The following is a 25,570-nucleotide window of genomic DNA, read 5'->3' on the forward strand; positions in this document are numbered from 1 at the left end:
GCGCTACCCGGCGGCCCCTACCTAGGCATGCCCGTCGCGCGATCCCCCGTCCGCTATATACTCGCGAGCACCCTCATCCGCACATTCTTTTACCGGCTTCGCTATCGTTGATTATTAACCTAGGATCGTACACGGTTTTGTGTATGGTCGTACGCGTCGCTTTATGTGATACATGTAGTTCTCCTGTTCGGACTTGGCACCGCTGGGTGGCTCGCGGTGGTCAATGTAATTATGCAGTCGCTTATGTCGCGAACGAGAGCGTTTCTACGTGTCGCCAATGCAGAAGCACTCTGAATCAATCAGTTCGGCGAAGCAGTGCCGCTCGAGGTCTGCTACAGGGCTGCTGCCAGTGATAAATGCTCCCTGGAAAGTCGAACGTCCTCTCACGTGACTGTGAGAGGATTGTCACGAGTCATTTCCCACCATTGTCCTTCTCTCCAGCCACGCTCATCTCGACTGCATCCTTTCCAGCCGAAAGCAGACACCTTGTCACCGCGATCTGAGATATGCACAAAATCCTACGCAATCGCGCAGTCGATATGGTCCACCCAATCTACGCAAGAAATTCCTTGTTACGAGGGTAGCTAAAACCAGGTTGTGCCTTGTCGGCGCAAACGAAGGTTATCATCCTTTTTTCCTGCAGTCCCCTCATATGATTCGACGGAGTCGGATGCAGAGTAGCAGGACAACACATCATGGTCTTCAGACGCTCTTCGTCTGCATGTGCGATCCCATCTATGCTTGGTATCCTGAATGCCCTCTATGCCGGACTGCGACTAGAACATTGCATGCTCGGCAGAAATACCCGGGTTCTCCCTCTATCTTGCCTTCGTCATCGCTTCTACCTCTGTTGCACAAAGCAAGCGCACTGCCCGGGTTGAAGTCGGTAACTCGTCGCCCATTGATCTGAGGCTAACGGAGTTTTTCGAGCAGTACAAGCTAAGGGTACCCTGTTTCGCCAGGATCAAAGAAAATCTCATACGCGCCTTCCTGCGTTCAAGCCGGCGATAGACCATGCATTAGATGTTCTTCTGAGCGCCTATCGTGTGCTGTCAATCTCGTAGCCTCCGACGGTAGCGGACGACATCGTCCTCCGACTCTCAAGTGGCCCCAGTGCGGCCAGGAACAAGGGAATTTTGTGCGCGAAGGGCGCGGACAAAGCAGCCACTGCATATTGCAACCCAAGTTCGTCCGGAAGATCCCTCCACTGAAGCGGTAGAGCGGTGCGGTCGTGCTGATTCAAGTTTCTCCCGCCACTCAGCCCGACGTTCGCGATTCTGGCACCCCTCACCTGTACGCTCCTTACCTGTGATATTCTCCCGACATATGAGCTCAATTCCAGCACTCGTGCGTCATCCTCGCCTTTTCCCGCCCGCCAGGGGTCATCCCTTTCGAAGTGCAGAAGCCGCGGTTCAGACGACTTAGGCTGCGCCCTGGACATCAAGGTCACCGCCGGTTGGGAGTGAATACGCCTTCCCGATTTAGCCGCTCAACAGGCGCCGCGCCGCCGCCAGCCTATCACCCGCCGCCGCCAGCCTATCACCCGCCGCCGCAAGCATGTCACCCGACCCGCTTGCCAGCTCGCCAAGGCCCGCCTCGACGCTCCCGACGACCGCTACGTCCGTTGAATCTGGCTAGCATCAGCGTCCGAGATCCACCGTACGATGCGCCGGTACGTCCGTTGTATTGGCGGGACCGCCGCCTTCGCGCGACGCTTCGCTGGCGCGGCTGCGACACGTTCATTCGCGTCGGCTGGCAGGCAACTCTCGCGGTAGATCTCTCAATTAAAGTGTTGGCAAGCATTGACATCAACAAGCCGCCCTGGCGATAGCACGAGGCGGCTGCCTTTGATGGCCTGGTCACGGTCATAGCACGAGGCAACTTTTATGGCCGGCGAATCTCATCTTCGACGCTGCGCCTCCCCTGAAGATCTCGAAGCCCTCGGCGTTTCATGCTTCTCAGCATTGAATCCAGGGCATCCACGGCGCCCGCAGAGTGACTTTACGGAGGGTTTGAACGATGCGCAGCAACGGTGATCTTACACTGCACATTGGCACAGGTGATATCGTGAAGAGGCCGTAAGACGTACAATGGGCTTGTGAATCATCATCTTCTGTTTTCGAGGTGGAATACAACTTCCAGATATCGGTCCGGTATCACTTATCCTTGGGTCGACTGGCCCCATCGAAGGGTGCGTATCGTGCATCGCACCTCGCTTATACGACTGTATTGCTGTTGGACCGCCGCTAATGGAGTTCGTGGTGCAAAGTGAGGTGAGCGCCCTATCATCGAGGAATCCCCGTTTATTCTTGCGTAACAGTGTCTACAGCTACCCTATCGCACCCTCTTACCCGTGTCAATCTGTCTCAACACACTTCTGGCGAGCGAACCAATCATGTCGACAGGCAATGTCCCCAGACGGCCTCCCTTCATTCCGTCACTTCGTCGCACTTCTCCCATCCAACCATCTGACGTGGACACTAAATACGATCCGCCTAGACCACGCCTTGCAACTTCCTCGCGAAAATGGAACACAGCTCCTCCTGTTCCTCTCACACGCAGCTCTCACGAAGGCTTCATGTCCGCCCGCCATTTTAGCCGCTTCATGATCTCTGACATCGACGCATTCGTCCTCGCCATTTTGTAATGCGCGACCGCAATCGCACCCTGCCCGCACGCGAACCCTGCACCGAGCTTAGCGCACCCGCCACGATGCCTTCGCGCGCGCGCCACCGCGCCACGACCGCACCTCCCACGCGGGCGCCGCACCCCCTCGTTTGCCCTTCGCAGTCTAAGCTAGTCCTCCCTCACCCTCCAACCGTACCGTACACGCCATCGATAGATAGAATTAATCCCTTCCGTCTTACGACAACCTCCACGGTCCCCAATCACCACACCCGGGTGCTGGCATCGGCATCTCATTGGTGTTAGCCACCCCTTCGGCGATCCATCATCGCAGCCCGCTCCTCTCCCATCCCATTCTGTCGCCCGGCGCGCCACCCTTGCCGTGTTCTCCACCCCTCGCCATCTTCTCCACCACCCGATTGTCTTCTTTATCACCCTCGCCATGTTCTCCACCCCCCTCGCCGTGTTCTCCGTCCCCCTGTCCGTCCTCGCCGCACGGCGCATCGATGCCGGGTATCTAGAAGGACGTCTGTAGCTACCTCCCCTATCGCCCGGTGAGCTTCTTGGGCGCCTGAATGAACCTCTATGAGCGTCCGAGTGAGCGGTTTAAAGTCCGGCGTCTGCGGAGCGCGCGATACGCGCGAACTTAGGCGCTATGTCGTAGTCTAGCTATCAGAGCACAGTACCAGTGACGCGGCGGGCGCTTCGGCGATAAGAACAAAAGACTTGCTTTGACGTCCCAAAAAGGAAACGACGTCATCATTGGTCGGGCTCAGCTTCCGCTGCTTCGGGCATGCATGTTGAGCGCAGAGTCAGAGCACCGCATGCGCCCTGGTGCCTTCGCAGTGTCATTGGTCGGTATGCTGGTTGCTACCAACGCACTGTGTTTTGAAGGATTTGTCGAAGTGCCAACTACGTAGTTGCCGATATTTGTACGAGTCCTCGCCATGGGCGAAAGGACAAGTCAGCTTCGGGTTCTGCTTTTGACTGGAAGGCAATGCAAAGCGAATGGAGAGTAAGGCCAATCACACTGGAGTTCATTCAAACTTCGTGGTTCATTCTGCTTCGTAGTTCTTTCTAAGTATTCTAGATACTCATCTAGCCGCGTCGTAACGCATTATACAGTGAAAATGGAGCAGTCAGATAGTTGCACGACGTGAACAGAAGGTAAGAAAGGGTTAGACGACGATGCATGTGAATGCTTGTTGCAATGGAGGATGGAGGGAAAAGATTAACAGTAAATAAATAGGCAGGAAGGGTAAAGCTTCGACTTGCGAGGAGGAGCGTGAGGTGGTATAATGCTACACTGATGATACAGGCGCCGCGGCGGGCGCGCGCGATGGGTGTGTGGATGACGGACGACGATGATGGATGCAAGACGCGGAGAGATGCAAGAGAATGCGAGAGGACGGACGGGGTGCGCTCTACTGGAGAAGAGAAGCGGGGCCGGCGTGGTGCGTGCGTCTGCGGTTTGAGGGCTGCGGGGGACGCGCGCGCTCACAGGTCCTCGAACATCCGCTTCGGGTCCATGCCCTCGAAGCTGATGCGGTACACCTTCTCGAAGAGCGGGTACCCGTCGAGGCGCTTGCGCGCCTGCAGGAACTCGAACACCTCGCGCGCGGTCTCGACGCCCTGCAGCTTCTGCCCGTTCAGCAGCTCCTCCTCCAGCTGCTGGAACGTCTTCGGCTTGCCCTCCATCTTCGCGCGCACGAACGCCTCTGCGCACTTGCGGTTGCGCCCGCCGAACGAGGTCGTGATGAGGTCCGCCATGCCCGCGGAGTGGTGCGAGAAGGTGAGCGGGGACGCGGAGGGGAAGAACTCGAGCGTGAAGTTCGACATCTCGATGAGGCCGTGGCGGAGGATGGCGGCCTTGGTGTTGCCGCCGAGGCCCATGCCGTCGACGAAGCCGGCAGCCATCGCGACGACGTTCTTGAGCGCGCCAGAGAGGGAGACACCGGCGACGTCCTCGATGGGGTGTACACGGAACGCGGGGCCGTCGAAGACTGCGTGCCAGAGCGCGGCGTCCTTCGGCGATGGTACGCCGATGGTCGTCTCGCAGAACTCGCCCTTGCCGACGTCGAGAGCGATGTTGGCACCACCGAGAGCAGAGCACGGGATGTGCAACTCCTTCTCGATGACGAAGGGGTAGGTGTAGATGTCCGCACCGTCCTCGCGCAACTCGACATCGACGCCCTTGATGGCGGAGATCGCGCGGGCTCGCGGGTCGATGACGCCGGGCTCCTTGAGCGTCTTCAGGACATTCGGAAGAAACTGGTGGGGAACGACGAAAAGGAGAAGGGTAGCGCCCTTCACGACCTCCTTGAGATCGGAGACCGCGACGAGGTTCTCGGGCAGCTCGACGTTAGGCAGATATCGCTCGTTCTGGTGCGTCGAGTTGATGATGTCGGTGAGTTTGCCCTTGCCAGGCACCTATCCACGCGTCAGCACGATGCGTCAAAGAAGCAGGACAAATGATAACATACCTCGCGCTCGCGAACCCACATGCGGACCTCGTCATCGAAGCCCTCGAGGTTGGCAGCGTTGATCGCGGCGACGCGGGCGAGGGCAGTGCCCCAGCTGCCGCTGCCGACGATCGCGACCTTCTCGAGCTTTGCGGGCGATCGGGTACCAGCCTCCTTGTCGACGACGAACTCGGTCGGCTCGAAGGGCTCGAACTTGGTAATGAAAGGCGCCATCGCGGCCGACGAAGTGCGGCGCGCAGGCGGCGGGCGCGCCTCCGCGGTGCTGGACGCGCCGTGGTCGTCTGCGCTCTCGTCGTCCGAAGCCTGCTGCTGCTCGGGAGACGTGCTCCGTTGCGCGCCCGACTCGGGAGAGGGAGGAGATGAGGGCTGGGAGGCAGAGCCGGAGGACTTGGTACGCTCCTTCTGCTTCTTCGCAGCGGAGTTGGCGATCGCGGTGAAGCTCATGCTCGCGCCACCGAGCAAGTTGGTGGTGGGCTTGGTGGGCAGCCCATGCGCCTTCAGCGGCTTGTGAGGAGGTAGGGGGCGGAGGAGAGGCGAGGGTGGGCGCGAGTTGTCGGGGGTGGTGGCGTAGGAGCCGTTCGCGGAGGAGAAGGGCGACATGGGCGGGGCGGTGTCGCTGCTGTCGGAGGAGCGACGGGAGATGTGCGCGTTCTGCATCTTGTCGGAGACCTGGTCGACGGAAGACATGATTGTGGTGATCGCCTAGAGTGGTTGTGATAGGTCTATGTCGTGATGGGGGGAAGTGAGGAGAGTGGTTCGCGTGGGTCGGGTATATAAATGCAAACCAGGCAACGGCCGGCCGGGACAAACATGTGCAGACTTGTGGAGCAAAAAATGAACGCACACCCGCCAGAAAAACAGAATTCGGCGAGCCACTACAAATCTCAAGATCGATTACATCATGCCCGATCCACGACACATCCCCATTCGGACACCCTCGCGTGCGGATATAGAGCGAGCCGCCCATCAGCCGTCCCGACCGCGCGGACTCCGAGTGCCCAGGCTCTCGCCTGCTCCCGCCTCACTGTCGGGCGTCGGGAGGCGGCTGCGACGACGAGCAATACGGTCCCGTTCCCGTTGCCTAGGCTCCGAGAGGGGCCACGACTCAGACAACGCAGCCACAGCTGTCATCATTACACAAAGGCAGGAATATTCGTGAATCATTCATTCATCTATCGCGAACACTCGCGAGCGCCCTACTTCCTGCGCGACTGAATGAGAAGGAGGAGTGGCCCCAGGGCGGCGCGCTAGTGGCATAATCCCCGGGTAATTCTCCACGCCTATGTGCTCCAGCAAGCAGTATGCGGGAATGTGATTACGGCGAAGGGTCGCCCCATTCGGTGCTCTCTCGCTCGCGAACGGTGTGCGCCTTACGTGTGCGGTCTTCCCTGTCCCTCTCCCATCCGCACGTTTCTTTCTTCGCGTCCGCGTTCCTGTCGTTGCCACACCCTCATATCCAAATTACACACGCTCAGCTCCACAATAATTCGTCGCCCCATCGCTATCGCCGCCATCCAGCTCCCCCATTCGCGCCCCAGCCGCGTTCGTTGCCCGCCTCCTACCAGAAATGTCAATGGCGGGCCCCCCGGCGCGCCCCCTATCTTTTTTTCTCCCCCTCGATCATCCCGCGCCTGGGCTGCCTTTGTCTGAGCCCTCGGCAGAAGAGAACTCGCGCGTGGGCGCGCGCGATGCCGCGACAACGGCCGCGGGCGTGGAGCCACAGTCGGCGAGCCGGACGCAAAAGGGATTCCATCCATCCAGTTGCATCATTCGCGTTCCTCGGTCGCTTACGTGAGCGCGAAATTGCTTGGAACCAGTGCGCGTGTATATAAGCCGCCGCCTGCCTTGTCCTTTTCACATCATCCTCTCGTCCACGCTTCTTCGCAGTCCAGGCGTCCCCTTTTCGAACAACTTCTACCACCCACTCTTATCGCACTCGCCACCATGGACAAGGTCTTCTCTCTCACCGGCAAGGAGCAGCCCACCGTCACGCCCGAGGGCGAGATCAGCCAGCCACCGTCGCCCCCTCTGACGATCACCCAGACGACAAAGGCGTGTCTTTTCGAGTGAGTCCGCGTTCTCGACAGTCACACATCAGCCCGACGTCACGTTCCTCCGCTTTCATTCTCGATGACGTCCAATCACCGCCCGCCTTCTGTGCGTGCCTTGTGCTGACCGCCAATCACAGCATGGACGGCACGCTCATCGACTCCTCGCCCGCCGTCACCGCCGCCTGGCGCCTCCTCAAGGCCACCGGCTACGACTTCCTCGACCTCGACGACATCCTCGCCTCCGCGCACGGCTACCGCACCATCGACGCCCTCCGCAAGTGGTGCAAGATCAAGGACGAGGAGCTGCTCAAGAAGGAGGTCGTCCGCTTCGAGAACGCCATCCTCGAGAACGCGAGCAAGGCCGAGGGCGGCGGGATCATCGCGCTCCCCGGCGTCAAGGACCTGCTCCTGCAGATCCAGGGCGGCCGCACCGAGGACGAGCAGGGCTGGTCCGTCTGCACCTCCTCGACGCACTTCTACGCCTCGCGCGCGCTCCCCGCCGCGGGCCTCTTCATCCCGAAGAACTTCGTCACCGCCGAGTCCGTGTCGAACGGGAAGCCCGCGCCGGACCCCTACCTCCTCGGCGCGAAGCTCTCCGGCGTTGACCCGAAGGACTGTGAGTAGCGCGGTGCCTGCGGCTTCGTCTCTTCGCAGCTTATCTGACCGCGTCCCAGGTGTCGTCTTCGAGGATGCGCCGACGGGCATCCGCGCCGGCAAGGCCGCCGGCTGCCTCGTCCTCGCCACCTGCACCTCCCACACGCGCAAGGCGCTCGAGAAGGAGAACCCCGACTTCCTCGTCGACGATCTCTCACAGTGCGTCTCGGTGCCTTTCCCACCTTTCATGGACTTTGTATGTCTAACTTTGTCTTCAGTGTCACCGCCCAGCGCAACGCGGACGGCACCGTCTCCCTCTTCATCCGGCAGCCCGCCGGCCGGTCGTACCCCGACTCCGCCGTGCCGACGCCCGCGGACACCCCGCTGCATACGCCCGCGCTCTCCCGCGCAGGAAGCGCCGAGAGCCTCGCGTGGCGCGCGAAGGTCGACGCCGAGCGCGGCGAGACGAAGGCCGACGACTACGGTGCCCTGCCCGGCGCGAAGGCCCAGCGTGCGTTCTGAGCGGGCGGTGTGTCTCTCGCACGTTCGCTCGCGCTGTGCTTCGTCGCGCTGGCGCAGTGCAATTCTCCCGCTCGCGCTGCACCCCATCTCGGTGGCGATAGACGCCCGCCATCTATATCTGCTTCATCTGTCGTAGACTCCTTCGTCGTCGCGTATGCATAGAGCGCCGAAGGAGAGTTTGGAAGAGTAATGCACTAATCGGGGATATTCTCCCCTTCAACCTAACAAAACCGCTGTACTGTATAGATTGTAGAGCATGTACCACATACCCGCGACATAGCTTTCGCAAGGCAATTGACACTATTGTTAATTCCTCTATCTTTGTCTCAGTCTGTGTCTGTGTGCTTTGAGCAAAGGACTCGAAGACTGGGTCATCTACGATACGAAGTAGTCGAGTAGGTATCACCGTCGGAAGAATCGCTGCGTGCATAGAGGGAGAACTTCGAGTCTACGGTCTTATAGAGAAAGGGAGAACAGCGCATATATCCACTCAGAAAACAAAAAAGGACAAGTTCAGAACTAATGAAGTCGAACCTCACTATCCCACGATCGCGTGCTACATACCCCTCCAAACAAACATGAAGACGCGCTCCGGTGGCAAACGGACTGCCCATGCGCGCCTACCCCAGTCCCCCCGCAATGCATGTTCCATTGCCTGCCTATCATCACCCTTTACACGTACGTCGTCCTTTATAAAATCACGATTTACCTTCACGATGGACGAGTCGCAAGATCTCGAGTGCTGCGCATCGTTTGGGTCCCCGAGAAATCACTATGCGGGCGTCGCGGGGGCCGGTGACGGTGAGGCAGTTGATGGCGGTGAGACGAGGAAGCTCACAACAAGCATGGCGGCGAGGAAGCAAGGCGGCGAGGCAAGGGCTAAGAAGCAAGGCGACGACTCGGACGAGGCGAGGGCAGCGAGGAAGCATCAGGCAGAGCTTCGGGATCGTCAGGCCCAGGGCGCGCGTTGGCGTAAAGTTCATTTTGCTCAAGAGATCCGCGCCGAGTGAGTCACCGGATCTGGCCTCGTGCTATTGAGGGGGCGTCCTCGCTCCCTTGAGTCAGGTCGGGTCTTGGGCGCAAGGGGCGTTGAGGGGGCCGTCGACGTGGGTGGCTGAGAGGCGCGGGGGGGGGGAGGACGAGTAGTTGACGTAGGGTACAATCACTCGACGAGCACCAGAACGCCGGCGAAATTTCGAGACGCGCCATCGTGACTCGCGCCTCGTTCCACGGCGCCGCCAGGTCACCCGATGCCCATCTACGTCGGTGGCGTCGACGTCGGTCCCGTGCCACCTCCCCCTCGACATCGGTCCCGCGCCATTCAACGGACGTAGCGGTACGCATCGCGCGCAGATCTGGGCTGGGCATTGGTTCCGAGATCTGGCGCGGAGGTAGCGGCGGGAAGGATCGTCGAACGCGGTCGGGTGACCCGGATCGTCGAACGAGGTCGCCTGACCTGCGTGCCAATTGAACGGACGTAGCGGGCTGACAGTGGACGGAGCGGGACTCGGAGTGGCGGATGCTTGGCGGTGGCTGTAGCGCGTCGTCTGAAGAGGAAGGAGCCATAGCAGCGGGTGAGAGGGTGAACGCGAAAGAGGTGAAGGTGGGATTGTGGCAGGATGGGACGAAGAGGAGGACGTATCTGTGCATGAAGGTGTGGCAGGGTATGCTGCCCTCACCGTCGTGCGCGTCATTGAGATAGCCAACTTGGCGTACAGGACACGCATCGTTTCTCGAACATACCGTGCCAAACGCTAGACGGCGCCATTGGCGCAATGTTCGACTTCACGGAGGCATGACTTGACATTCAGGCCTCATGACGCGCACAATGCCAAAGCGTTACAGACTGGCCGGACGCACCGGGATACTTTCATCGAAATCCGAAGGAAGATCGCAGAAATTTCTGGTCAAAATCATCCAGTGGGGGTACCCTCGCATGCAAGCCCGACTCACTCTGTTTTGGTGTCCAAATCCCATCTTCCAAGCGCGCCGTTCTACAAAAAGAACGCCAGGGGGCAACGAGGACGTGGAGCGGTCGGGACTATCCCTCGAAGATTTACAAGGACGCACAGCCGGCTACGAATTCATATGTCGTACAGCCACAAATCCTGCTTGTATGAGCAAAATTTTCGACCACAGCAGCGAGCTGGGACATACGATGATTAAATTGAATTCGTGTCCACGTCGCGTACACTTGAGTCCGTTTGGATTGATACGAGTGGGTGCGGCAGCCTCGAGGACGGCTTGGATGCCCTCGCGGACGCTTAAGATGCCGCCGGTCAAGGGTGCGCATGGGAACGTCGAGGCGCGCGAACGCAGCGTGGTCGATAGCGTGTAGTTAGCGCAGGGTTCGGATGCGGCGAGGGTGCGAGGGTGGGTACCGTGTATAAGGGGAAAAGCCTGAAGGGGATGGTCAGCAGTACCAACCACGCGTGGTGGCAACGTTGACGGCGGTGCGATTTACCAAAAAATGCGTGTCGCGAGATGAGCGGATTGGTAGAGGGATTTACGTGAGGGAAAGCTGTGTTCATCTCGCGTTGCGACGAGATAGGGTTCCTGTGGGATATGAGGTGCACGTAAGAGTGATCTGAGGGTGGGTGATACGACTAATGTACGAGCCTGCACGTACAAGGGTGATGGCAGAGTGATATGAGCCCGCACACACGGATGAAAAACGAGCACGCACGTAAGAATGATAGCTACAAGCCTGCACGGAAGAGTGATACCGCTCGAGGTGATGGGTGAAGAGCAGGAAGTGTTGGGTGACAGGGACGAAGTGTTGGCTAAGATGAGCTCGCACGTAAGAGTGATATTGATACGGCCTGAGATGGTCGGTGGCGACCGTTCGCCGGTGCCGTCATTTGCTGTGTCTTTAGCAGAAGGGTCGGCGTCCCAAGAGAAGTACGTGGGTCTCCGAAGAATGTGTGGGTCTCGAGAAGAATGACTTGCCGGTGCCGAGAAAATGAGTTTGCATCGTGTGCACTATAGCGTCCTCGTTGTCCTCGTCTTGTTGTCCGTCCCCGGGCGCACGAGGTGCATTGTTCGACTCAGCACGTCGCATGAATGAGGTTGTCACTGTCGGCATTACTCTGTCACTGCCTTGAGGACCTCACCTAGCGCCCTCCTTTCAACGACTACAGGACACTATGTCGTCCGGACGCAAAATGAGCGCCTCAAGCTTCGAGGTCAATTGACTTCCAATTCCACAAAAATTACACCAGCACCTTCGTATCGATACAACACCACTCACACGCCAGCCAACGCCTCCTCCACCACCGCATCCTCCCTCCCCGCCTTCCACACCCCCGTGAACTTCCCCGTCCACTTCGGCCCCCGCCCGCCGCCCTTCACGCCCATCTTCGCCTTCAGCACCGCGCCCACGCCCTGCACCTGCTTCTCGTGCGACCCGAACACGGACACGACGCTCACGCTGCTCGAGGTCTGCGCCGAAGGGGTGGAGGACAGCACGATGAGGTAGGGCCGCCCCTTCGACCGCTCGTCCCGTTCGAAGGCGGCAGCGATGGAGGTGAGGAAGGCGAGCGCGCCCGGCGTGTCGTCTGTGCGGTGGAGGTGTTTCTTCATGAGGGCGCCGTCAGGGAGTTGGGCGAGTTCGCCGAGCAGCTCGTTGGCGATGTGGGAGGCGAGCTCGCCCTCGACGTCGGTGACGCGCTTGTCGGCGCGCTTGCGGTCCTCGACGACCAGGGCGACGCGCGCGGGGACCTCGGGGAGGCCGCAGGTGAGGGTGGAAGCGGCGGCGGTCAGCTGGGCGTGCGCGGCGGCGAGGTGGGCGATGAGGCGTGGGCCGGCGAGGAAGTAGAGGCGGGTGGTGGAGCGGGAGAGCGCGTCGGTGTGTGGGAGGAGGAAGAGCTGGAGGTTGTGCAGGGAGGGGAGGTGGGTGCCGCAGCAGCTGTGTGAGGTGTCGGGTGAGCGAGGGTAACTCGGGTTGGAGGAGTGGAGGAGAGCAGAGGTGAGTGAGGGGGAGGAGACTCACGGATTGCGATCGACGCCGTCGATGACGATGACGCGGTGCACGCCGCCGGTATAGTCGCTCGGGAGCCCGCGGCCAAAGGCGCGGCTGCCGTCGCCCTCCATTTTGCTCTCCATCTCCTGCACCTCGACGTGCACCTGCCGGCCCTCGAACACCAGGCGGTTCGCCTCGTTCTGGATCGACGCAATCTCCTCCTGCGTCATGCTGCGCGGGACTTCGACGTAGCATGGCTGGGGATAGCTCGTGAGGGACCAGGAGAGGGTGGGGAGCTGCAGGCGCGTCTCGAGGAGGGCGGAGAGGAGGTGCTGGGAGGTGTGGAGGGTCATCTGGGAGGGGGTGAGTTGGGATCCTTGCATGAAGGATGATCACCTACGTGGTCGTATCTGCGCTCCCAGTCAAAGGAGACCTTCACAGGTGTGCCAGGCGCGAACGTCGCTAGCGCGTCGTCTACGGAAGTGCCTTCTGGGACGCGTACATAGTGTATCGCGTGCCCACCATCTCGCTTGCACTGTACCACTTCCCAGTCTTTGTCCCCAACCCTGATCGATCCAGTATCCGTCGGCTGCCCGCCTCCCTCGGGGAAGATGACCGTGTCGTGCAGTAGTACACCAAGGATCGGTCCCGTGGGCAGCTCGGGTGCCAGTACGGCCTTCTTCGCCTTCTTCCCTGCAGGAGGCGGGGGAGTCTGCTTCTCATGCGCGCTCACAACCACAGTATCCAAAGATCGGAGCAAGGGATCGCGCTGACAAGCGAGGATGCCCACCGGAATCGACACAGCCGGGTCTTCTGGAATGCGAAGGGTGGGGGACTTGATCTGGTGGTAGGAGGGAGGCGTCAAGGGAGAGAGGAGGACTGCGGTGGCCATGATGGTAGTAAGCAAGGTGTGCTATTGGTTGCGAGTCATTCTCGAATGTACGATATACAGTGGTTGGCCGCGGGGTATAGAGCGGGGGATGATAGGCATTGATCGCCGAATACAAAGACTTCCGTAAGCGGACACAATACGCCGCGACGGCATTTCCCGGATGGATATCCTGCACACTTCATTGGCTGAAAGTTGGATCATGTTCATTACTCTGGCAAGCAAACCTGCATCTTTAGGCATGAAAGTGATGGAGACGCTCACCTCATCTCGTCTGTCGATGGCGAAAGACGAGGTCATTTGGTGGTCACGAGGTACCGGCAACTTCCGAAGTCACGCGTAACATGTTCAACTTCCTTCACGACGTGTGGTCGTGCAGGGCGCGAGCACAGGACGAATGAATTCAAGAAAATCGGAGAGCGCTTTTACGAACTTCTCACTCGGGATCTATCTGCACTTGATTGAAGGTTATTCACGCTTGCTATATATATACCACGGTCAGAGCCCAACTGCTCAAGGGAGCACGAAGGGGGGATACAGGATGGTTAGTGTTCAGGCAAGAAGTGGTAGAGTAGTAGAGCGGCTCAAGGCCTCTCTTGAAACTTGCGCGAGACACGGTGTGTGAGCGCTCTAGTTCAGGTTCAGTACCTACCTTAGTTGGTAGAAGGACGCACACATCTCCAGAACAGAGAGGAACTTGAAGGTGGTCACAGAGGGTCCGATCCGCCGTTTGAGGCTAGACTTCAAAGGTCAAGAGCTTTCTTGCCAGCGTCGACTTGTACCTTGGTCCCCTTGGCGATGTTGTAGCAGCTTGATCTGTTTTTGGACTTTGGGATCAGAAATCCGAGCTCCTGTTTCCCACGTCAACTGGCATTCATCTTCTCTTCCCCCACCATCCCCTCGCCGTTCAGAAGGTCGCTCTGTTTCCCTCGTCGCGGGGAACATACACTCTTTGACTCGCCTATACCCTCTGATATTCTACGCTCTTTTACTCGGAACGACCAACGCGACAATGGCCATGGGACAGCGCGACACTCACGCGCGCTTGCTGCGGAAGAGACAGGCTATGGGCGGCGGCCTCTTCGGGGGCGGCGCCGATACCACTGAAGCCACTCATGCAGCGACAACCGCTGCAACGACGGGGGCGACAACCGCTGCTGGTGCGCTGTGGTGAAATGGGACGATACGCGACGTGCTGACGCCAGCGGTAGCGACGACGACCCAGCAGACCACCCAGCAGCAGGAGACTACTCGCCAACAGCAGACGACCACTACCCAGCAACAGCAGACTACGACCCAGCAGCAGACCACGCAGCAGCAAACGACGACTTCCCAGCAGCAGCAGACCACGTCCAAGACCGCGGCTACTACTACGAGCTCCGTGCGCCTAGGCCATCTACTTCCCCCGCGCACATGCTGATTCTTGGTAGACTCCCACGACGACCAGCGCGACGAGCACGTCTACCAGCAAGCCGACGACCTCATCTACGAGCCCCCAGGCAGCTACCACGACCGACCGTGGTGCGGTTACCTCTACCGTGGGCCTCACTACCTCCCAGGGCCACGTTACTACCACCGTCGGCGCGACTGCTAGTCTCGCCGCCAGCGGGAGCAGTTCCGCCGCGAGCGCCAGCAGCACGGCCGACGATGACAGCGGCGTCGATGCCGGTCCCATCGTCGGAGGTATTGCCGGTGCGCTTCTTGGTATTGCCGTCCTTTCCTTCATTATTGCCTTCGTCATGGTAAGCCCCCCTCTCTTCTCTTGTGATCCACTGCTAAATATTGGAACAGAAACGCATTCGCAGGCGCAAGGAAGCCGCGCTCGACACGGACCCCGTCACCGGCCAGCCATTCAGCGCCGGCGCGTTCCGCCGCTCTGGTGTCCTACTCGAGGACGAAATGGCCCAAACGCCGCGCCCGCCGTCTATGATCGAGCGCCGTGCCGCATTTGCCGGCGTCGGTGTCGGCGCGGGTGCCGGGTACGACGGGTACGGGTACTACAACCAGGCGGCGACCGCGTCCCCCTTCAGCCCCGGCGCAACCTTCACCGGGCACGGCGACTACTCGCAGTACGGCGACAACAATGCGGCTCAGCACGACAGCTACCAGCAGTACCCCGGCAGCGAGTACGGCGCGCAACCGGCGCAGTACGCGCACGACAGCTACCAGCACCCGGTCGACTACCAGGTCGATGTGACCGAGTACGCGACGCAGCCTACCGCGGCCGCGGGGCAGCAGGGCGCGAGCTACATCGACATGGAGCGCGCGAGCGGGGATGTAAAGCACCACAGCGGCGAGGTTGACATGCCGATGCAGGGCCACGAGCAGTACTTGGGCGCGCCGGCGGCGCTCGCGGCGGATGCGCGTCTCCCGACGCCGGGCCCGGTCGATTCGCGCCTGCCGACGCCCGCTCCTGTGGGCGATATCGCGCCGAGGCTGCAGTCTCCGGCTCCGACTGAGTCCTTCGTGGTCCCTGGGATTAACGGACCCTCTCCCGCTGCCGCGGCGGCCCCTGTTGTCGCCCCTGCGCCTGCGCCTGCTGCTGCCCCTGCGCCCGCGCCCGCTCCAGCTCCTGCCCAGGCCCCAGCTGCTAGCGAGAAGGCCGTCCCGCAGGGCAAGCGCCCGGACACCGTCTACGATCCGGACGACGCGTACGGCGGCATGTAAAGGATGGAAGAACACACATCGCTGAGTGACCTCGTCGGAGCGCTCAGTGATCTCGTCGAAGCACGTATCCGCTGGCGATATGCGTATTCTCGACGACATCTTAGCCTGCTCGCTCGCAATCGAATACTGGGCAGCGCGAACGTCTACTCGTCGGGGCACGTATATCATGCTGGCGTGCGTGCGTCCTCTCTTTGCACCGACGAACGTGTTTCTTGCTTTCCGATCTGCCTGCGCGCGTATGCTAGCTGGCTGCGGGGGTTGCTAACGGAAGACGATCTAACATTGCTTCTGCCTGAAATCCCTGCCTTATCCTTACCCTGCTCTATCGGCGTCTCTAGCAGACGCCCACCTAGACATTCTCTCGTCCCACCCTCTCCTTTCCTCCACTACCTCATCTTATCCTCCACCTCCTCTCGTCCTCTCGGACCAGTCTGCTTGTTCACGGGCACTAGCCTGCCCACCTACCCTACGAAAACCTCCCAGACGATGTCCCTTTGACCTCGAATAACTACCCTTCTGTATCGTTTGTTTGTTACAGTTCACTGCCCAGTGCCTGCCATCGATGTAGCGATTTACCCTTCTATACGTTCGGTAGCGAGTTGCGATCTATATGGTAGTGATGCGTTGCCTTTCTATACACTCGTTGATGAACTTTGGGGAGCATGGTGATATTGCTCGACAGGCTATGTTGGGTACAATAGTTAGGGCTTTGCGATGTAGATTTTATGCCCGTTGACTGCGAGCAAGCAACAACCCCGGAAGCGTGCCACAAATGGCCTGAAGACCAGCGTCTGTGTTCGCAACTGTATCGGAGAACGCGTTGACGTCGAGAACGCAGTTCGACAGATTCAGAGAAGAAGCATACGAGTCATGCAAAGATTATGAAGAGAGTCAGTGGTACACAGCAAGCTATCGACAACAGTAAGCAACTACATGCGTGCTATTAGTATTATATCGGTGTAGATGATGTACGATGGGACAAGTACAATGGTATGATACAGTGATGCGCGAAAGCTGTGGGGAATCCATGAAGGTATATCAACTCAAGATTTGGTAGATGAGATGAGTATATGGGACGGTCAGGTCGCAAGGCGGGGGTAAGGCCGCTCAGGGAGGGGCAAGTCGCATGAGAACAGTCAAGTTGCATGGCGCCGGACGAGCGCGACCTGAAAGTCGTATCCACCGACGAGATACTTGATCTCCAGTAGCCGCTTGATCTCCCTCCATCCGCTGTACTCCTGTACATTACTCGGCGTGTCGTTCATGTCCGTCGCAACGTAGATGAAGTCCGCCGGAGACAGTAAAGAACGAAGGAGAGAACCGAGAAGGAAGGCCATCAATGCGACGATGATAAGAGTGGAGGTGGGGTGCATGCGAGGAGCCGGCTGGACCTGCGCGATGCGCTGCCCAGAGCCGCGCTTGTCGATAGACGGCTTGTGGCGCGCAATGGTGGCGAGCGAAGAGGAGCTGCTGTGAGGCGTCCGGCTCAGGGTCTTTGGCGTGGATGGAGTTTCTTTGGGTGAGGATCCAGTCGAGGTGAAGTTCAGATTGAAGCGCGACATGGACTTCTGATAGGACTGCAGGAGGCCCAGTAATCCGTTGCCATTCGCAGGCTCGGGAGAAGGATTGGCAAGTTCGGGTTGCTGGGACCACGTAAAAAACGGCGCACACCCCAGAAAATGAATACCACATACCGGCGTAGATGCTCGTTCCTCTTCTCCAATGGTAGACATAGTCTCCGTAGCCTCGTCTGAGGGTTCTGCTTCGACAGGTGTACTCGGAATGGGCACGTTGGGGTCCAAGAGATCATCCGCTATGGCCGAAGGGACGGTAAGCTCATCCGGGAAGGAATGGGCCTCGTTGCTATGTCTGCGAAAGCGGTCAATTCACCGAGCATCTTTCAGACGGATGAGGCTTGCCTCGTCAGCACTGGCATCTTCAGAACCCGGTCGTCGAGTAACTCGTCTCGCCCCAGAGCAGTCAAGGACTCCTTTTCGCCGACAATCTGTACCTCCTTCCCATTGATGGAGACGGTATGTGTTGCCTTCGTCTCCCCGCCACCAGTCGGCCGAACCACAACGTTGACGACGTAGCCTCCATCCTCCAAGTCAAGAAGCCACAACGGCGTCGGTGGCGCACTTCGAGTCTCGCCGGTCAACGGATCCTCAATGGTCGACACCTGATATTGCGCAGTTGGTAGCGTTATCCGCACAAGATGCCGCGATGGGGCGTCCGTCTTGAGGCCCGACGAGTGTAAGGGAGACGAAGGCATGGTATTGACGGAATAGTGGAATGGCAGATCGGTTGTCGGTAGGCTGCTGGTGTCCTTGAACTTGTCCAACGCAACAGATTCGCCCGGAACGATAGCCAAAGATTCCGCCCGTCTACTTGAGCGCACGTCCAGAGCATACCCGCTGGAGTAGAGCTTGGACTCGATGACGAACTCGGCAACCAGGAGGTCGGTAGAGGGCTTGACTTCGCCCTTGACAGTGAATGCAGAGGAAGCTGACCGTGCCCGCGTCGTGATATCTTGCGACGGAGCTGCTGATGCAACGGCGGCGGTAGCATTTGCGGGCGTGAGGGTCGCTATCGACGACTGCATCGACGGCAGCCCGTCGATGGTAGGAGAGCCCTGCAGAGGCTCCGTCGCAGACTGCGTACGATCCCTGTTATCAGCCGCTGTCGTAGACTGACGCCGCGTCCCCGGCGGAGAGCGGATTGACTTGGGTGTTTGATCCGCACTGCGCGACTTCTTTGTCTGCTTGACGAGGAACACAGAGCTATACACGCGTTCCTCGGGCGAGAAGGTCGAGTCCAAGAGCAGCCTATTCTCATCTCTTCGCCTTAGCTTCCACATCGTGTCGAGGAACGGCTCCTCCGTCTTCTTGTCCGAGATGACCAGGCCCGCGGCAGGCAGGCGCGTCAGCGGCGAGGGTATCAGGTTCTTCATCAATCCCTCCAGCGCCAGGATCGACCTCGGCAACTCCGCATTGATCTGCGCATTCACCGCGAACGGCATCGAGCCCGCGAAGTCAACCGCCACAAGCCGCGCACACCGCGTAGATGGGATCGCATAGTTTTCCTTCGTATACGGGTCGAGAGTCTCGAGGATCCACGCATCGACGAAGATACGGCCGATGGGCAGGTTGTACGGGTTGTACTTCGCGGCGTCGAACGCTGCCACATGCGACGGATGGAAACTCGCCGACAGGCAGAAGATGGCATTCCGCGGTCCGCTGCTCTGGTCAGATACCTCGCCCGACGTCGTGCGCCGCGTGAGCACGGGCGGGATAACCGCGCGCCCCATCGCAGACGCGATGAAAAACCCGCGATCGCGGAAGGGGAAGTTGCTCCTCGACACGCAGAACGCCGTGCCGCACCCATTCCCAAACGACTGCAGCTTCGTCGCCGAGACGAAGCGCGAGTCCCACTGCTTGCGGCAGTCGAAGTCGGTGACAACGGCAGCGATCTCTTCCGCTGAGACGCCCTGAATAACCTTCTCCCCCTTATGGACGGGAACTACGGGTGAGATGGCAGTCGACATCTTGCGATGCACGAGCATATCCTTGTCGTTGAGCAGTGCCCACCCGTCGGACGTGAACATCGCATGCGATTCCTGCGTCCACGCAAGCGCCTGCAGCGCATACTCCATCGGCAGAATCGACGTCGATGGAGTAGCATGCTCGCCTGCCGCCGACGTAGGCGACATGGCGGCCACGGTCTGCTGCGTCGTAGCCGTCGCTTGCTCTACTGCATACGAGAAGAATCGCGAGAAGGCGTTTGTCGTGACCGTAGGAACGACCGCGGCAGCAGGCTGCTCAACAGGCGTCGTTGCAGCCGTCTCCGCCGCAGAAGGGGCTTCCGAGTCCCCTTCCCACTCCGCTCGTCGCCGTCGGATGGCACCCACGACCGGCGGCTGGTCTAGTGGTATCCGCGTAGGCTTTACCCGCTTCTTCTTCGCCAGTGTCTTGAGCTCAGTATCAGGCAGTTCCTCCACATCGACGTGTATCCTCGTCCCATTGACCAACACAAGCCCGCGCTCTCGCCCCGGTCCTCGTCGCACGATGGCCTGCAGTCGCTCGTCGTCAACATATACCGCGTCGTGCGTCAACGTGAGCCACAAGCCACCTCCTTCCTCCGAGAATCGATGCCGCCGCAAGGCAGCAATGGCCTGAGGCGGAGGATCAACCACAATATCCAACGACCCCGCCCAAGTATCAACATCGCATCTCAGCTCAAGCTCCACGCCACCCCCAGCCGCGCGCCGCGCAGACGCCACCTCGTACGCCAGCCGGAAGCTCTGCTTGTCGTGGTCGTAGCGGATGTCCGTCGCGCGCGCGCCGGAGAGCCGCGACACCACCGGCGGGGCGCCGCACTTGATCGCGTACTCCCCAATACCAGCGACTGTGTTTACCATCTGCGTCGGGATGGACGTCTTGTTCGACCATCCTTTCGGATCAGATTGGTCGAGGAGTGTGAGGGATGTCGTCGTGGGGGACAGGGCCTCGATTGCCCATCCCTGCAGGTCCGTCTGCGTGCGGATGATGTTCGGCTCCGGAGGTGGTATATTGGGAAAGAGGTGTGGGTCGTCGGCGGTGAACAGGAAGACATGGATGGTCTTGGGCGATTTGTAGACCGTCTTGAGCACGACGGAGTCGCGTCCGCTGTTCGCATGAAGGGTTAGATACATTGAGACGATAATCAGATAGAGCCACTCACTTCACAGGCCAAGCAGGCTTGACCTTCCAGTGCCACAGCTCGGTCAACTCATTCACATCCTCAAGCAGCGTCGCATCCTCATGCTGCTTGTCCCAGTACGACCTAGCCCCCGGCGTTATGAGAGCGCCGTACAGATCCCATATGCCCACGCCCACGAACGTCGCCTCCGCGCGGTACACAACCAGCGTCGGGTCGATCGAATCAAGCTGCGTAACAGACACGCCCCGCGCATCGGTGACTGCGAGCGAGGAACGCGGGACATCAGCACAAGCAGATCGAACACGAAAGTCTCACACGCACTCCTCTTCCACTTGGCCTCTGGTTCCTGCAACAGGGACGAGAAATAGATGTAGTTCCGCCGCACGCGCGAGAGAATGGACTTCTCGGCGGCTGCCGTGCGCTTCGTCTGCGGCTGTACGGGCGTAGGGCCATCGGATAGGCTTGACCTGTTGCTCGAGTTCGATGACGTGGTGGCAGCGCTTGCTTCAGTCACTGCGCTGGCGACATCTTGCAATATGGGTTGCGACTGGGCTGCGGGTGCAGGATCACGTTCTTCTATTACATCGACAGGTTTGGGGATCCCGTTGAGGCGTAGGCCCCTTGAAGGACCGGATATCTCCAGTACGACGCGGACTTTGAGGACTGAGTGGTCGTCTTCGAGCGGAGCATGTGATATTCTGAGGACGATAGACGAGGAGGTCGACGGTCGGAGAGCATGCGCTGTCCAAGGGAGTTTCTCGACCTCTTCCGAAGAAGCTTTCGTCGTGACTTGTACATCCCAGCCCTCCACATGCGGCAGAGTCCATTCCACCGACCGTGTCAGCCGCCGCCTCTCGCGAAGGGAGCGCAACTCGTCCAGATCGTGTGCTTGCTGAGATAGATTATCTTCTTCCGGTATGATAGAGTAATCGACCGTCAGAGCTTCCCGGTCCGCCTGAAAGCGCACACGTTCGACGGATACCCCCAGACCAAAGCCTACCAGCTGAGGCACACGTGTGTTACGCTTGACAATGGTCTTGAGGAGGCCGACGGTCATAGTGGCCAGCTGCTGCGCCATTCCAGTGTTGGTGGTGAAGTTCCATACCGAACGCAGATCATGTTGCCAGAAACAGGTCATGCGAACCTTGCCGCCAACGTGTTGGATGCACCAGGCGAACACTGGAGTAATATGGAGTAAGGGAGGGTCAAAGTACACGAGTATATGCACGTACGGCTGACATGAGACCGCACGAAGGGAGGGGACGGTCTGAGATACGTGGGCTCATCTGGCGATCGAGGGAGTGATGTCGAGAAGTCGATGACGGTGGATGCATCCTGCAACGTGCGGGCTATCGTGACAGCATCTCTCGGACTGGAAAACGTGTCATTGCAATATACTTCCTCCAGGGGCGTATGCACGCACCTCGCAGGCCAACCCAGCGTAAAGTTCGTCTTCACGACACGCGTGCGATCGTCGAGGAGCTCGACGATATGTGCATCGTCGACAGCAGGATCCCACTCCTGCCTGAGCTCTGGGGTAGATAGGACGGCGTGCCATGCCCTGAGGGACGAGGTTTCTTCCGCCGCGGGCACGTCCAGCACGAGTCGGAAGATGTCATCGCCAGAGCTAGCAGAGTTGCGATGAACGACGACGTCCTCGACTTCGGGTATCGCAGACGCCCGTGCTTTCCCCTTCCTCCCCGACGCCGACTTGTCCGTATTTGTGTGTATGCGCTTCCAGTCGGACGCTGGGGAACCCAGAAGCTGCCGAAAGTGGGTCTCCGCGTCGTTCAGCGCCGTGTACCATGATTGATGCACTCTGTACAAATGTTAGAGGCGCATATATGCGCTTTAAACAGTCCGCGAGCTCACCTCGAGCCATCCGACATGGTCGAGTCCAAGAGCTCAAGGAGGTACAAGCACAACAATGGGGCGCGGTCACGAGGCAGCGCGTCAATCCATTCTCAGTCGTTACGTCAGCACAAAGGTCGCGCCATTTCCGGAAAGTTGATCTTCGACAGGTCGTTCGAGCGAAGAATATTGCTGGCGAGCCCAGTCGCGCCTTGGTCCTCCCGAATATGGTGCAGCGTCTAGGCGACTGCCAGGTGGTGCTATTCTACGTAGTGACAGAATAACAGAGTTACGAGTCCGTAGGAAAACCAAGACTCGGATCGACGCGATTCGCTATACTATCCACAGTGCTAACAGCAATTCGTAGTATGCACGACGAAAGTCAGTAATGATGTACGCAGTCCCTTGATGAATGAGTGTGCAAGGATATGTACTTGAAGGTCCAGAGAGCTCGCGATGGGGAAAAATACAACAGGTAAGGAACGTATGAACAGCTTTTGACCGCAGCGAGACAGAGTCCGGAGGATGAGCAGGAATAATAGATCGGTAAAGATACACGGGACTGGGGGGACGAGGCGAAAGTTCGACGGCAAAGCTAGGTTACACAGAATAGAATGCGAGGTCCATGCGACGAACCGGAAGTGCCAAGCGAAAGTCCGCGATCCACTACTAGGCTAAAGGGGGGCAGGAAGAGTGGCGTTGCTTGGACGGAGATGGTGGCGCACAAGCGCTCGGGAGAAAGCAGAAAACAATGTCGATGAGTCCGAGAGAAAGTCACTGAAGAGGGAACGAACGGGATATCGCGGCGATCCCTGCGCGGATTTTGGACCCCCCTACGACCGTGCGCGGGCGGGGTCACCGTGCGTTGGACAGCGGCGAAATGAGCATGGACGGCCCCGAGGGCGGCGGACACCGGTTGACCGACTGGCCGTGGACGCCAGGCATCCCCGGCATGCCCATCGCCATCTGCCTCTCATCTCCGTCCAGGTGATACTCGCTCCCGCTGCGCGAGCGTACCTCCCAGACTCCGCCGCTGTCATGCACGGTCTCGCCGCCGTACCCGAACCCCAGCGGCGCGCTATCGCTGCGCGCCCGGGCCATCCTCCGGTCCGCGCCCTCGTCGCCCGCCAGGCGCGGGCGCTTCGTCCCCGCGCGCCCTCCTCCGTCGTGATACATATCCATATGCATGCCCTGCATCGGCGGCAGCCCGCCATGCGGCGGGAGAGACACCCCCGAGTCAGGTGCCGAGTACGACTGCTGCTGCGAGCGCGCGTACGGAAACCCGTTCATGGAGACCGCGCCTGACGACAGCGGGCTCGGCGCATGCGAGTGGTATGGAGGCATCTCCGGCCCCGTCGGGCTCGACGTCGGGGACACGGCGAGGGTGTGCATGGAATGCATGGACGACTGAGTTCCGGGGATGTGAATGGGGGGTACGTAGCGAGGCCCGGCCTCGCTGCCGGCGTAGCGATTTTGTCCTTGGCCTCCACTGTACCGAGTCTGGTCTCCATTATACCGCACCTGGTCACCCGCCTGCGGCGAGGTAACCAGGATGGCAGGGCTCTCATTCCCGTCGAAGAGCTCGACAGGGAAGGGCGGGACTGATTCTCGCCCGTCAGAATTTCTGCAGATTTTTTTTAGAAATTCACCACGCACCCTGCCCCGGAAATCCTTTCCCAACGATATCCCACAACTGGCCGACGACACCGATGAGATGCTCGGCGCGCCGTCGCTCGACGGCCAGCTGCTCCCATACCCGCCTGTTCTCGTCACGCATGGAATTCAACTGCGCAGCAACCTAGATTCACATTGATCAGCATCGAGGATCCAGAGTGACGACGCGGCAGGAACGAGGCACATTGCGCGAAGATGATGGTGGCTAGCAGGTCGCGCGGACAGCAGGGACAGCTGAAGTCTCTAGAACCCGCGCCAGCAGCCGTACGGCGTCGAGGGGTGATGTAAGGGCGTTCAGGCGATATCCGCCGCTGCTCACCTCTCCAGGTAGCTCAACACGATGCTTGATGCTCGGGTCCGGTTCCAGCGCCTTGCGCTTGATCTCATCCAGCAAGTCTGGTCTGCCTCGCAGGAACTTGTGGTGCGAGAACTCCCAGACTTGTTGATCCGTCGACGTACGCTGAGCCCGTGGCGTCTGCATAGGGGGTCAGCGCGGGTAATGACAGGACGAAAAATGAAGTCAACGTGAGGGGGCACGCCCGCATGACCAGCTGAAGTTCCGCTGGCCGTGCGATAGGCGGGAAGGGGGATGGTAAGGCGATAGAACCCCAGTTACGGGGATTAGAGGCGGAAAGCGCGCAATTAAGTACATAATCATAGGCGAGAAGGACCGGAGATGATGAAGCTGCGAAAGTAGACTTACCCTGTTGATCTTGTGAAAGCCGTACATGTTCAGTTGGCGCACAAAACTTGAGAACTATGCACGGCGGAGAACGTAAGGGTTAATTCATAGGCAGCGACGAGGTGGTACGAGGACGCACGTTATTGTGTTTGAAGTGCGACCCCAGGATGCTCCTGCTGAACTCTCCGACGTTCGATACGACGAAGGAGGTACCGAGCTCTGTCCAGGCGATGAAATGGGCTGACTTTGGGTCGTTAATCATCCTACAGAAGACATAAGTCCAATAGCGGAAGTCGGGAGAATGAATGGGACGCACTGGTAGAGCTTGCTCACGAAGTTGTTCGAACCGCCAGGTCTGCTCGTGGTCATGGCACTGGTCCCCACCATTCCGCTGGGGATACCAAGGCCACCGTTGACACCGTCGTCGCCACCATGGGAAAGATCCATATCCGGAGGGGTGCGTGTGCCACTCGCGGATCCGTGAAAGCTGTCCTCCGTAGCAGTGATCAGAGTCAAGGAGGACCCATCCTCGTAGGTCGAATCGACCTCGGTGTCCGAGGAGCTATGCTTGACGGGATACCCGTGGCTAGACGAAGTCGAGGGGCGCGAGCCACTAGCGGCAGGAGACGTAGAGGGGGGGCCAAGATAAATGCGAGCGGGGGGATCGCATACGGCGGTGTGCAGAGCCATGTCTGCGTCCCCAGCGTCGGTTGCACCGAAGTGGAAGTGAGAGGCCATGCCCGCGGTGAACGGACTGGTCGGTGTCACGGGACTGAGATTCGAAGACGCGGTAGACGACGAGAGGGGTTGAGCGGGGGAGCCCACACCGTCGCAGTTGACAGTGAGGGAGGAGAGGTTGAGGGAGAGAGCAGA

General features: G+C 59.5%; 9 protein-coding genes across 9 annotated transcripts; 4 read left to right on the forward strand and 5 right to left on the reverse strand.

The window, feature by feature from the left end:
• Positions 1-4,122: 4,122 nt before the first annotated feature.
• Positions 4,123-5,321, reverse strand: SCHCODRAFT_01087819 (NAD-dependent glycerol-3-phosphate dehydrogenase; the record flags this gene model as incomplete). Its single annotated transcript, XM_003033465.1, has 2 exons — positions 4,123-5,055; positions 5,109-5,321. 2 exons carry the CDS (start codon positions 5,319-5,321, stop codon positions 4,123-4,125), a joined length of 1,146 nt encoding a protein of 381 aa, XP_003033511.1.
• A 1,197-nt stretch (positions 5,322-6,518) lies between these two features.
• Positions 6,519-7,151, forward strand: SCHCODRAFT_02620109 (uncharacterized protein). Its single transcript, XM_050344978.1, has 2 exons — positions 6,519-7,022; positions 7,076-7,151. Exon 1 carries the CDS (start codon positions 6,682-6,684, stop codon positions 6,901-6,903), a length of 222 nt encoding a protein of 73 aa, XP_050201320.1. The 5' UTR covers positions 6,519-6,681; the 3' UTR covers positions 6,904-7,022; positions 7,076-7,151.
• On the forward strand, positions 6,886-8,715 carry SCHCODRAFT_02620112 (HAD-like protein). Its single transcript, XM_003032898.2, has 4 exons — positions 6,886-7,174; positions 7,297-7,775; positions 7,834-7,972; positions 8,032-8,715. Exons 1-4 carry the CDS (start codon positions 7,053-7,055, stop codon positions 8,273-8,275), a joined length of 984 nt encoding a protein of 327 aa, XP_003032944.2. The 5' UTR covers positions 6,886-7,052; the 3' UTR covers positions 8,276-8,715.
• A 276-nt stretch (positions 8,716-8,991) lies between these two features.
• Positions 8,992-9,285, forward strand: SCHCODRAFT_01088824 (uncharacterized protein; the record flags this gene model as incomplete). Its single annotated transcript, XM_003032899.2, has 1 exon — positions 8,992-9,285. The coding sequence occupies one exon, from the start codon at positions 8,992-8,994 to the stop codon at positions 9,283-9,285; it is 294 nt and encodes a 97-aa protein (XP_003032945.1).
• Positions 9,018-10,013, reverse strand: SCHCODRAFT_02620116 (uncharacterized protein). Its single transcript, XM_050344979.1, has 2 exons — positions 9,114-10,013; positions 9,018-9,047 (listed from the first exon to the last, which is right to left on the reverse strand). The coding sequence occupies exon 1, from the start codon at positions 10,000-10,002 to the stop codon at positions 9,337-9,339; it is 666 nt and encodes a 221-aa protein (XP_050201321.1). The 5' UTR covers positions 10,003-10,013; the 3' UTR covers positions 9,018-9,047; positions 9,114-9,336.
• Positions 10,014-11,414: 1,401 nt separating this feature from the next.
• Positions 11,415-13,269, reverse strand: SCHCODRAFT_02620118 (ThrRS/AlaRS common domain-containing protein). The gene is made up of 3 exons (XM_003033466.2): positions 12,637-13,269; positions 12,267-12,589; positions 11,415-12,182 (listed from the first exon to the last, which is right to left on the reverse strand). The coding sequence occupies exons 1-3, from the start codon at positions 13,126-13,128 to the stop codon at positions 11,522-11,524; spliced, it is 1,476 nt and encodes a 491-aa protein (XP_003033512.1). The 5' UTR covers positions 13,129-13,269; the 3' UTR covers positions 11,415-11,521.
• A 1,545-nt stretch (positions 13,270-14,814) lies between these two features.
• On the forward strand, positions 14,815-16,043 carry SCHCODRAFT_02620124 (uncharacterized protein). Its single transcript, XM_050344980.1, is given in 3 exon segments — positions 14,815-14,866; positions 14,916-15,690; positions 15,709-16,043. Coding segments are annotated over 3 exon segments (861 nt in total). The 5' UTR covers positions 14,815-14,864; the 3' UTR covers positions 15,793-16,043.
• A 611-nt stretch (positions 16,044-16,654) lies between these two features.
• On the reverse strand, positions 16,655-22,411 carry SCHCODRAFT_02620126 (uncharacterized protein). The gene is made up of 8 exons (XM_050344981.1): positions 22,363-22,411; positions 21,914-22,309; positions 21,723-21,862; positions 20,812-21,669; positions 20,512-20,749; positions 17,712-20,456; positions 17,487-17,661; positions 16,655-17,435 (listed from the first exon to the last, which is right to left on the reverse strand). The coding sequence occupies exons 1-8, from the start codon at positions 22,377-22,379 to the stop codon at positions 16,929-16,931; spliced, it is 5,076 nt and encodes a 1,691-aa protein (XP_050201323.1). The 5' UTR covers positions 22,380-22,411; the 3' UTR covers positions 16,655-16,928.
• Positions 22,412-23,196: 785 nt separating this feature from the next.
• On the reverse strand, positions 23,197-25,435 carry SCHCODRAFT_01088282 (uncharacterized protein; the record flags this gene model as incomplete). The annotated part of the gene is made up of 6 exons (XM_003033468.2): positions 23,197-23,942; positions 23,998-24,139; positions 24,335-24,490; positions 24,719-24,772; positions 24,837-24,960; positions 25,014-25,435. 6 exons carry the CDS (start codon positions 25,433-25,435, stop codon positions 23,197-23,199), a joined length of 1,644 nt encoding a protein of 547 aa, XP_003033514.1.
• Between the last annotated feature and the right edge of the window lie 135 nt (positions 25,436-25,570).

This window comes from Schizophyllum commune (assembly GCF_000143185.2).
Source record: "Schizophyllum commune H4-8 unplaced genomic scaffold SCHCOscaffold_4, whole genome shotgun sequence".
Taxonomy (NCBI): Eukaryota; Fungi; Basidiomycota; class Agaricomycetes; order Agaricales; family Schizophyllaceae; genus Schizophyllum; species Schizophyllum commune.

Coding starts and splice junctions, on each gene's coding strand:
- SCHCODRAFT_02620109 (XM_050344978.1), top strand. CDS start 6,682: ATGGCGGGCCCCCCGGCGCGCCCCCTATCTTTTTTTCTCCCCCTCGAT.
- SCHCODRAFT_02620112 (XM_003032898.2), top strand. CDS start 7,053: ATGGACAAGGTCTTCTCTCTCACCGGCAAGGAGCAGCCCACCGTCACG. Junction 7,776..7,833: donor CGGCGTTGACCCGAAGGACT/GTGAGTAGCGCG, acceptor ACCGCGTCCCAG/GTGTCGTCTTCGAGGATGCG. Junction 7,973..8,031: donor CTCGTCGACGATCTCTCACA/GTGCGTCTCGGT, acceptor CTTTGTCTTCAG/TGTCACCGCCCAGCGCAACG.
- SCHCODRAFT_02620116 (XM_050344979.1), bottom strand. CDS start 10,002: ATGCGTGTCCTGTACGCCAAGTTGGCTATCTCAATGACGCGCACGACG.
- SCHCODRAFT_02620118 (XM_003033466.2), bottom strand. CDS start 13,128: ATGGCCACCGCAGTCCTCCTCTCTCCCTTGACGCCTCCCTCCTACCAC. Junction 12,590..12,636: donor GGGAGCGCAGATACGACCAC/GTAGGTGATCAT, acceptor ACCCCCTCCCAG/ATGACCCTCCACACCTCCCA. Junction 12,183..12,266: donor GACGGCGTCGATCGCAATCC/GTGAGTCTCCTC, acceptor CACCTCACACAG/CTGCTGCGGCACCCACCTCC.
- SCHCODRAFT_02620126 (XM_050344981.1), bottom strand. Junction 20,750..20,811: donor AGAGGCCAAGTGGAAGAGGA/GTGCGTGTGAGA, acceptor CCTCGCTCGCAG/TCACCGATGCGCGGGGCGTG. Junction 17,436..17,486: donor AGGAACGAGCATCTACGCCG/GTATGTGGTATT, acceptor ACGTGGTCCCAG/CAACCCGAACTTGCCAATCC.